The sequence below is a fragment of the Mytilus trossulus genome, chromosome 2 (assembly GCF_036588685.1).
Source record: "Mytilus trossulus isolate FHL-02 chromosome 2, PNRI_Mtr1.1.1.hap1, whole genome shotgun sequence".
Lineage (NCBI taxonomy): Eukaryota > Metazoa > Mollusca > Bivalvia > Mytilida > Mytilidae > Mytilus > Mytilus trossulus.
The window spans coordinates 32,004,921-32,017,042 of NC_086374.1; the positions used below are offsets into that span (position 1 = coordinate 32,004,921).

The window sequence follows — 12,122 nt, forward strand, 5'->3', positions numbered from 1 at the left end:
GTTTTCTATTAATATGAAAACAATCAAAATATAAAAAAGCCATTGTACAAATAAATAAAATCTCATATTTAACATCTGATTATTTGTTCAATCGTATCAAATTTCTTAATTTAAAATGATCGGAATCATTCAACCAAATTTATATAATGTAAAAAATTTGCATCTAAAAAATCTAACCAAAGGTTATCAACAAAGCAACACAAGATGGGAGTTGTGAGCTAAATAAAAGATACATTAAGCTTTTTCTTTAGAGAATATTTACTATAAACTACTAGTCGTAAGACCAATGACTTTCAACATCTTTATTCATTGTCAATGTTAACCAAGTACAGGTTGTTCAAGCACAAAATTTTAAATATATTACACAAGGGTGAACATTTTTCAAAAAAATCATTTCAGTTAATTCACTTAAGGTTGCATTTATTTGATGAAATTAAAAGCACATTTTAAGAAACATTCTGTTTCCAAAGTTCAGTCACAGTTCAAAAATGTACCATGCAAAAAGTGAAATTCAAAGGCACATTTACCGAAATGCTAGTCAGAGAAAGAGAGCAAGCAAAAAAGAGAATGCAAAACTCAGTGCTGAGGGCATATAATTGAAATTGAGTATTAAACACTATATTTTGCAATCTATCAACCCAATATATACTGGAAGCCTTCACTAAAATCAAGACAAACTTTGTACTTTAAGTTCATGGATCACCAAATTTTGCGGCTTCCATGGGTGAAAGGGGATCCAAATGTTCAACAAAACACACTTTCAAATGTTCAGTAATATACAATAACTTTGGTAAAACCACAAATCAAATATCTACAGAAATACATTTTTTCTCAATCCACAAAATTTAGAACCCATATATATGTATTGTTGAATATTAAAGGAGATGAATCCAAAGTATATAAATACAGTACAAATCTTTATTATAGTAATATTCAAAGTTCATTTTTGAGGATAAGTGAATGACTCACTTTGACTTTCATGATGTCTTAAAATAATTTTCCCAGACAGTTTATGTTTTTGTGATAGATTACAAACTTCCCCTTAATCAGGACTAAGTAACGAAACTAATACCTCTAAAAAGTAAAGCAAGGAGCTTTTCCTTTTAAATCTTAAACCACAGTTTACTTATTAAATGACCATGGCAAAATGGATATTTGTGAAATGTTAGGTCACTTCTGATTAAAATACCCATTGTACAAGAGCCCTGCAATTTCAATACAGCTTATCCTTCAAGACTAAACAGTATTAGGTTTTATTTTAGATTTCTGTGCACCTGAGTCGTGTTATATCAATATATTATCTTTAAACCTATGTATTGGGTAGAAATATCCTTAAGGTCATTTGTTTAAAGTTCTATGACTAAACCTCAATGTATGTATTGAGTGTCCTTTATTTTTCAAGATTGTATTTCTTTGGACAATGGTGTCAGGATGACTGAAGATAGATTCTAATCCCTACAAAGATAGATTTCATAAAGATTTGTACATTTAAGCATTACAGCGATAAATCTAAACATTGTTTTGATAACACTCTGTCTGATAAAACACGCCAAATAGGATCCAGTTTCTTAATCTGAATTTTGTAGACCTAAGCCCTATCATCATATGTTCCTGCTACCTTAAGTTGACATATACAATAAATAGGAAACAACTTAATCCATCATATTCAATGCATCTTTCAGATCTCACTTAACATATTGTCATGATCTTTCTCTACAAAAGTATATTCCTAGGACTTCCTTATAGATTTTATACCTACATTCTTACTGTCTATACATGTACCTATAAAGCCATCTTATATCAGACCCCTTCAGTACCTCTTACAATATCTTTACATGTATCATAATTCAGTAAGATCGTTTTTTTATGGAAATCATATTTATAAATTCTTTCCTTTCTAACAAGGTGATCTTGGGTGGATTGGGGGACAATTTTACATCTTATATCTTTACCTCGATGACTAAAGAATGTTTATTTACTGTACCCTGTAAAGTTTGTAGGCCTGGATGGCAGTCTTTTAAAATACACCAACCAATCATTGCTATTCATCAAAGGAAACAGACCCAAAAAATAATCACTTCCCCTCCAAAAGCACTTAGCTCAAAGATTCAGTCTGCCTATTAATCTATTGAATATTTCATTTCTAATTGGAAGTACATGCCTTATTTTTGAGATCACAATCAACCAATTACCTTCCACAATTGCAATAATAACCAAATTTATTTGACTGGTCATATATATTCATATATATTCAAATTCTTAATAAGTGTTTATTTTTTGCCTTTATGTGTTGGGACAGATTTTTGCTAAAATTTCTTTAAAAGTTTTAAATTAAAGTTCTCAATCTGAGAGCTACTTGGAAAGCCAAATGTATAACTATTCTAGTAAGTTTTTCTCAGAGATTTGACAAAATAAGTATGTAAACAAATGGAAGATGAAGTTAACCATAATAAAAGAACGTTTTCTGTTTATTAATATAATGGGTCATTGTTCTCATTTGAATACAGAAACCATTACTGAAAAAAAATCTGTTTTTCATGCAAAACCATTATTTGACAAACGAAATAAATACATAGCTATAAACATGTCACTGCACAGTGATTTTGTTTGACATTTTATCTTTATAATAGATTTCAATTGTTCTGTCCCTTGCACTATTACAATAAATCTGAATCATAAACCAGTGTATTTTGTAGTCCACTGTCAATAAGTTTTACTAAACTTCACATAATTTATAACAGAATAATTCCTAGTCATAGCCATATACATCCAAAATTCAATGTATATAGAATTAATCATCTCAAAAAAAGGAAAATAATGTTAAAAGGGAGTGTTGAAGTAAAATATAAATACTTCAAATTCAAAACAGACTTTTTTTTTATGGTCTTCTAATTATGACTAGTTCAAATTAATGTCTTTGCAAAAGATAAGTCAGAATTTGGATTAACAACATTGAGAGAAGAAATATCAAAAAAATTAGAGAGACTTAAAACGAAACTTAAAACAAGACATTACGTAGAAAGACAGTCAACAGAACAGAAGATTACAAAGACTTCAATAAACATGATAAAAAAGGACAACAAACAAAATATTTACAACTCATAATTTTTTTTTCACAAGAATTCTGGCCATTGTTAATTTTAGTTGGTCAATTCTAAAGAAACAATACATTTAATTTTTTCACCGTTTCCACAAAGTGACAAGCAAATATCTATCCGCACACCTGACCCCAAAGCAACAAATTCCAGTGTTACATAAGATATTTCTTTATTGCCAGAAAAAGGACCAATCTATACAAATAAAAAAACTTTATTCAAATCTCCACTTGGCTCTGCATGTGATCATACACCTATAGGAGCCCCTTACAACTTTCTCTTATCTCATAGCAAAGACTTAAAACAGATTCAATTTTTTCCACCTTTCACCTGAATCCTAACAACCTTGTAATTGGGCATAAAATTAAATCTCCCTTTAGTTTAAATTAATATGTTTCTTATCTTGAACAGGTACATTATGTCACTAGATTGACCTTAAACATCCCATCCTTTCCCATTCTTTTGGTAGGAAATATTTTGGTAGATTTTCAGAAGAAGTTTCTGAGTGATAAATTTAACTACCAGATTAGATGAACAATGAAAACATGTAGTTTCCCTTCAGTTAGTTAGAATTTCAAAGGCTTGAAATGTTATATCACTAATGAACCTTCTAAGGTTAATTATACAGAAATTTAGATAAAATTAAGCAGATGTAGTATGTAAGAAAGCCTACAAGACAACTATTCACCAACTCCAAAAGACAAAGATGTGAACAACTGAAGGTTTATCAACTTCACACCCTTCAGCAATGAGCAAAATCCATACTGTATAGAATGCTACATGTAAGGCTCTTTGTTGAAGTTTGTATGGTGACCTAATAGTTGTTAATTCTACATCTTTTGGTCTCTGGTAGAGATTTGTCTTATTGGCCATCATACCTGATGCATACTTATTATTACATAGGTCTGATTTATAATGCTTATCAAACATGGTAAAAATAAGTCATGTTATTTTCAAATATTTAAAAATAGTTCCTTTTTTTCCCAATTTGTTCCATTCTATTTCCCTATAAGTGTCAATTTGATGTCATATGATTATACATTTGGTACTTGAATTTGAGAGTTCTCAAGTTATGAAAGTTTTAACACCTGAACCTACAAAACCTTACGAAAACAATGAGATCAAGTACTTTCAAAACAAATCAATATATGTGAAATTTCACTTCATAAAAACTATATTGAAAGCATTTTATTCACAATAAAATATCGATATCTGATCTCTGTATCCATAGTAATCATGAAACCTCTTATTTCAAACACTTTTTTAAACATTTAAAAAAATCATGCATTGTATATTCTTTTCAAGCCCAGTGGTCAATCGTCTATTAAATCTTTTCCCATGGTTACTTGTGGTTTTTGGTAATTGTTATGAGCTTGTTATCGCAACATTTTCGGTAAATTTACACTGAGGTTTAATGTGGATACAAAAAGTTAAATTTCAAAGATATGATCAGTGGTGACTTATTTGTAATATTTTTGTCAACTTTCCCTTATCAGGAGAAGATCGATGTTTTACTTAAGAAATCACTTCTTTGTTTGTTATGAACGGACAACTTTGTTTGATTTTCTATAACCTTACTAAGCACCCCACTTGAAATATTTAAATCTTGACATGTTTTGGTAAAAGTAACACATTACTGAAATACATACCTTTGAAATTTATAAGTATTTCAAATATGTTAAAGTTTTCACTTATACATGTATAACATATTAATCTGAAAAATTAACCTCATGATGGCTTAAATACAATAACTTCAACCTTTTTTCCCTATTGAAGTTTTTATGAAGCTGAAATTATAAAAATCCATATTATTATGGTACAAACTTCAACCCACTGTTTTTTGTTACCCTTATACAGAAAAATTACAGAAAAAAGAAAAGATAATTCTCACTATTAACTGTATTATCTTGTATACAGCCAAAATTCTGGACTGCGTTTTCTTATTTAAACTAGAATTGACCCAAACTTGGAATACTGAACTGTTCAAGATATTTCAGTGGTCAGATTTTTTGTAAATTGCAAGACAAGGATTTTGTCAGTCAGCAATTCATTTCTTTTGTAACAGTTTTTTTTGTTTTGTTTTTATATTTGGTAACAGATACTGTAACAGTATTCAAATGGTTTTAGATGTTTATGATTTCATTGTTCAAGTCATCTAAAACCCGTTGTATACAGTTTCAAGTGTGTCTCTCAGTTACTTATTTAATGTACCGGATTCAACCAAAGCTATTACTAAAGTTCTTGAAATTGCATTAATTGAGACCATCAATTTTATTTTCCCTCCAAAAAATACAGTGATCTGCAGCAGGCAGCAGCCACTTTTCACATCTATATAATTAAGAACATAAGTATTAGCAGGTGCCCTTGTGGCGTATGAGTTATATGATAGTCTGGGAAAGTCCTATATACCACATGTAACTTGTCCAATATCTGATGTCAGTAAATCAACATATATTTGTTTGTACAAGTGGACTAAAAGCCTGTTGCTTTTCTCATCTTACATTTGATAGCATTTATAAAATATTTCCTCCTGCTGACCATTATTGTTGCAACCCATATATCATTTTCAAATTAATTTGTATTTATAAACATTCTTTGAAATGTTTGTATCTGTAATAAATTGCTGCAGTTGCATGTGAATATAATATCTCACTTCAAATCATGCATAGTATATATATAACCATATCAAATTTACTAAAGATATTTTTAAGTGCAACATCCATAAGACTAATGGTATTAAATAATAAACTAATCATCATAGAATCTTCACAGGAAATCATTGTTTTTGAAGAAAACAAAGTGATTTCAAGGTCTTTTTCATTAAAATTTTCATTTTAGAACAACTTTGACAAGTCATAAATAAAATCCATGTTAAGCTAGTTGGTATAGAATATACTTTAATCTTTGGGAAAAGAGTAGTAATTCACAGGAGAATAAAAGGCTTATCCAATTCCCACTGTAAGTGTAAAGCCTTCCACACAATAGAAATGATTAACAGATCAAAAGAACTTCAATATAATTACTAAAAGATTACATTTATCCTTAATTAGCTGTATAAATCAGTCTGCCAATAGACATGGGTACCAGATTAATTAGATTTAGGGGCCAGGTGAGATAATCTAATTACAGTTTGAGTGACACCAATATTCTGATGTGTGAAAATTAATTTCAAAATGATGAATTTCAAAATTTAATTTTGTCACCTCACAAAGTATGCATGGAAAGAGTAAACAATTTCTGTGTTTTTATAATATCACATTTTTGAGTAAAAAAAATACAAGACAATAAAACTTGTGACAGCAACAAGTGTCAGTCATGTCTAGGATTAATCACAAATGAAGCAAATAATAAAACACGAATATTTCTGTTGTTAATACTTTTCAGATGAAAGTAATTAAATACAAGATTTTGGGACCTTGGAGTATTTCTGTAATCTTAACACCTGTGTATTTTCTTTTTCTTTCAGGTGTGTGCATTTTTAACTGAGACTTAATAATTTCAGTGATTCTCTCCTAACATGTCTATAATTTAACAACACTTTCGTAAAGGAATAAAAGTTAAAAATGCTTAAAAATGCTTTAACTGTTATTTAAGCGTACACCAAGTTAAATATAAAATATTTAATATCTTCAGAACAAATAAAATATCATATGTACTAGTATCTTTCTTGTATTTCCTATGGTATACAAAACTCACCTATTGACATCAAAAGGAAAATTATAAATCCCTGTAGATGTTGGAAATCACATATTTCCATGTTTAAAATGTCGACATTCCAGTTACTCGAAATTTAAAATTTTAGTGACAAATTATCCTACAGTATCAGTAAATAACAGTTAATCACAAAATAATCCAATTTTCTATCAGTCCATGTGCTCTTTCTACTTTACATCTTGTAAGTACACAATTAAACAAATCTTAAATTCCATCTAAGTAATATACAGTACTATTGATTATGTCAACACAATTAATTAAGGCACAAATTACTCAAAAATGTAAATCAAAGTAACTCAAAATATTTTTGTTGTTCTCCTAAGCCAGTGTACCTACAGTTATGTTAGGTCACATGGTCTATGACGAGCCATTGATAGGCTGGTATAACTAGTCAGTCAGGCGTGAGAACATTTTGTAAAGGCTACCCATAATGAAATCTAGGTTAGCCAAAACAATATACCTGTTGGTGAAAAGAATGTCACACTTCTAAAAAAAATATAGCATGTTTGTATTTATTTTAACTTGAAAATAAATGAGTGAATAACAGGAAAAATTAACATGTCTAAAAAATGTTTCATATAAATGCAAAAAATTCAGAGAAATTGCTTTCAATAGCTTAAAATTTTGTGTTGGTGTGAGAAAAAAATAAATAATTATGAAAATCCATCTATCGCAAATTTAAATCTATAATAATAAACTAAAATACTTTAGAAGATGTTTGATATAAAACATTTAAGTGGTTTCATATAAATCAGACGGATGCTTGGGGAAGTCTGCATTTGACCTTTAGACCTTAAACGAATTAAATGTGTAAAGTTTGGCTTCAATAGTTTAAAAAATATTTTTCAACATCATTAACAAAAAAATTAAAAAAAGACAATGGTTGATAAAACAGTATATGATAATCAGATTATTAGTGTATATAATTCTGGAATCACAACAATAGGTGACGGCTCACTTTTTATATAATATTATCTTCCGTCCTCTCTAATTCTTATAAGACCACCATATACAAATCATAACTTCCTAAACAAAGTGACAGATACGATCCCTCAGATGTCATTGCCGAACTTAATTAATGATGATCCAGCTAGACTCTACAGGTAACACGACAGGTATAAAATCTCACCTTCCTTAATCACCTATATTTTATGTGTGGACAATTGATACATACTGTGTACCTGTCAAATAGCCCCATACATCAATATAGACCAACATATTGTTCAAAAAAGTTTGACAGAGAAATTTTCTATAATTAAATCTCTTTAAGTCTCTTAACCTATAGAATTATCTTTGGATAGTTTTTGATGAATCATTACACGGGTATAGACCAAGTATATATCTCTATAACACAACTTGTAGATTTTATTGTAAGAAAATCATTATAATATAAAACTTTCAAGAGATCCCCAGTTATACATGTACCAGGTTGTCATAATTCTCAATATCAGTAATATTCTATTTCATAAAAAAAAACCCACTAAATTTCTTACTTTTTTGCATTTATCCACCCCAAACATTGCTTTACTAGACATGTAATTTTGACACTGCAAAAACATTGTACTCCTTTTTTGACAAGTCGATTTCTGGCAAATATTATATAATTAACAATGAAACAAAATCAATAAATCTGCAATTAAAGACTTTTTTTTAATAAACACGGCAATGAATATATCTGCAAATGAATTTAAAATATTTTGAATTCCCCACAAATGGGTAGTGAACAAAAGCTTCTAGTATCGATTAACATTAGCAAAATACATTTGATATAAAATTTCTATATCAAATTCAAATAAGTCCTATAAATTTACAAGCAATGCTAATTTAATTTTTGAAGAAACATTATCTCTGAGATTGATAAATCGTAGCCTCTCTTTGATACCTTGGCACTATTGTCAACGTTAAAAGGGCATTCTGATTAAATCGACGGTATCACACGAGGAATCAATGCTCTATGAATTGTGCCGTAATTAACTATTAGCCTTTTGTAAAGTTATCAAGTTTGCATGCGACAACTATAGCTCTCCTAAAGGGAATTCCATCTCAAACCTGCAGACACTGTTTGTGCATTGATTTCTCAAAGTGTTATCCAATAAAAATGGTATTTATCGCATCAGTTAAACAAATTAGCTTTCTAAACAACCATCAAATAGAACTCAATAATTAAAGGTAGAAATCACATCATGAGGCTTCTTTTGCTATTAATAAGATACCTAGAATTAAAACAATACATGTAAACCAGTAGAGGTTTCACTTGTTACGAGTCTTGTTGGTAGGATAAAAGCCAGAAGAAATATCAAATTTACGTTGTTGAAAGATAATTTTGGTAAAATTGTTGAAATTAAAACACATAATATCATTAAGTCACAATTGCAACATGGATAAGAATGATTTTAACAGCAAGTGCTGATGTCAAATCTTAATTGCATTAGAAATAAAATTTAAAAAAAACCCAATAAAAACCCACAATTACTATAAACAAAAGCAAGCAATTTTATCCCCTTACAGAACCATCAATGCTAACAGCTACAAATTCTTTAATGCCATAGAAATAGTGAGTCCACCTCATACATCACTCTATCTTCTAAGATCCCCCTAAAGATAGTTAAAAATATGTTTAGTTTGAGTTCTTACAACATACAAATAAAAGTAAATAAAGTACAACTAATAACAGATGGACAATGTATGCTTTAAGTCTTTTAAAATTTAAATAAATACAAAAACATACATTGAGGACAAAGGTAGAATAGACACTTGGGGATAACAAGTCAAAATATGGAGCTGATAATTTGTCAATTCAAAGCCTAATGATCAAGTATTGGAATAAAGATACTGAGAAATTTGTTTTTCCCTTTTTTAAACAATAAGTCACCAATGACGGCCTACCATCTTATATAGTGAGGTCAACTTCTCGAAATGTGTTCCACTCAAGCCTGAACTATAAGATGTCTTGAATTTGTTAGCTGTTGCTCCATGAAAACCTAAATATGATTTTGAGATGAGGTGCTGCAATAATAGATATTTGGTTTTTGTTAACTATGTGAAAGGATTTGTGTCTGAAATTTATAAACCAGACCCCTGTTTTTATTGTATAAATACAAAAATGTATCAATATAAAATTGATATGTTGAACATGCTGAGATGTCTCACTATCCGATATTATGACCAATGTTAATAAAAAAATACTTTAGTTAATAAAAATAACCCTGACCAAAGTATTATGCTTATTTTCAGACATAGAAAACATCCACTTCCATTGAAGGTACAATGCATATATCCGAAAACAAACACACCCAAACCATAAATCCAATATAGTTTTACATGGTCTTCTTTTTAATTTCCAGTTTCTGACATTAAGATCATAAATAGTCTACACAATATAACAATAAGAATTTCTAACAAATGTGGGAAGAATACATTGAAATCAGTTACATCTAAATCAACTATCTCATTCTAATTAAAATGGTACATTGTATAACAAGTTTTTACCCATCCCTGCTACAATGTATTAATGTTTTTTTTCTCTTCAAATTAGCTAGACAAAAGAAGCCTTATTTATGCCAATGTGTACTTTCATTCGAGTATTTCCATTTATTAGTATGCTGAAATAGAGCTAAAATAAAACAAAACTTAAAACAGGTAGGTTAATATTCATGACATCATAATAAATATAGTTGTCATGTCTTCAAGAAGCCAATTCTAAATGTTTTAATACTAGATTTTGCTCACTTCAAAAATGGCTTTGAACACAAACAATAATACTGTCAATACTTCTATTCTGGCATTACACAGGGGCATTCGTTTCTCAGTCTGTTTATGATGTCTTTATACAAAATCTATTGGATATGTACTGATAGATTTCTTAAACATTTTTTTTTATTAATTGAAAATGGATTTGAACTAGCTTTCGTAAACTGTGAATACTGTTAGATGTTTATGTCGTTTATCTTTTAGAGTTTTGAAAAGATCTGATAGCTCCACCTCTTTTTAAATGATGTGTACCACTTGTTTTTATGTTGAACTGCTACACCAGTCACATGTAAGAGGAGGGCTAACCTCTCACCAATGCCGCATTCTTTCTGTGTTTGTCACAAGTCAGAAGTCTATTTTTCAGAGGATAGTTGTTTCATTGGCAATCATACCTCATCTGCTCACTTTTAAATATACATGTATAGTGCTTGTAAAAAACAAATTATTTTCAATACTTTTATTTTTTTTGGCATATACAGCCTTTGGTGCAGTGCCTCTTTAACAAAAGGAGGGAAAAAGTCATTATAACTGTTAACCTAATTGTTCATTATCTACCATTCAGGTAAAATCCATTTTTCTGATTTCTAAGACTAAAGGCAACATTTCATATTGTTAGTTATGTCCATTAAACCATTTGACTACAAAAGCAACAAGCAGAAAGTAAAGCTTTCAACAGAAACGAACATGGAAAACTTGTGTGGAAAACAGAGAAGTAATGAAGCGTATTGTGACAATATTCTACCACTTCACATTAATACCGTTTCTACAGCAACTTATTATTTAATTCAAATTTATTTCATAAAAAACTTAATATGCAGGATAGAACACCTATTGAAAAGTCATTGTGAGCACCGTTGAATTAAACCTAATAGAAATTTGATTGCTGCCGTTCCATGTGCGTCATTTATTGATATCTTGTGATGAAAACATTTTCCTAACTTTCTTTATTAAGAAATAAAAACAAATTTTCAGGTGAAAATAAGGCACTGCAAGGGATTAGAACTTTAGCAGATTGGAAATTATAATTCATAGATACAAATGTACTACTTTGTGAATAGGAAAGATATTGTTTTTTTAGTCCCTGTATATTAGAATAATATGTAAATAGGTATTAACTCTCTGAAGGTTTTTTTACTTGGTGTTTTTATATGTATTTAATTCATTGGAAAAAGAAAAGACATACTGGACAATACCATATTATATATCTATACCCAACACTCTGTACATTTGTAGTAAATGAGCAGACTTAAATAAAAAAAAACGCTTCTTTAGTACATTTGAACTGGTTTTTACTTTGTAAGAATATACAAAATAAATGAATCAAACAATTTTCAGTCAAAAAATTAAATGTACTATTTAGAACAGGAAAAATCCCATTAAAACTTGTATTCAAATCCAGTTTCTTTCTAAACAAATAACAAGTACACCTCATCAGCGGTAAAATCCACTTCAAATTAAAGACGTTGCGACCGATGACACTCGTGACAACAATATATACAGATGAGTTTTAAGAAGTGTGAACTGCTTAACATATTTATTAAGTTTCTCACGATTTTAGTATAA

At 29.4% G+C, this 12,122-nt stretch overlaps 1 protein-coding gene across 5 annotated transcripts in view; it reads right to left on the reverse strand.

Annotated features, from left to right (window-relative positions):
* LOC134707018 (neurogenic locus notch homolog protein 1-like) overlaps positions 1 to 12,122 on the reverse strand; it is a 64,986-nt gene that overhangs the window by 31,881 nt on the left and 20,983 nt on the right. The window contains exon 1 of one of the 5 annotated variants that reach the window (XM_063566487.1): positions 6,792 to 7,163. The exons of the other annotated variants lie outside the window; for them this stretch is intronic. Within the exon in view, the coding sequence (XP_063422557.1) occupies positions 6,792 to 6,852 (61 nt within the window). The 5' untranslated portion in view covers positions 6,853 to 7,163. Of the gene's footprint in view, positions 1 to 6,791; positions 7,164 to 12,122 lie in introns of those variants that run through there. 5 annotated transcript variants of the gene reach the window in all.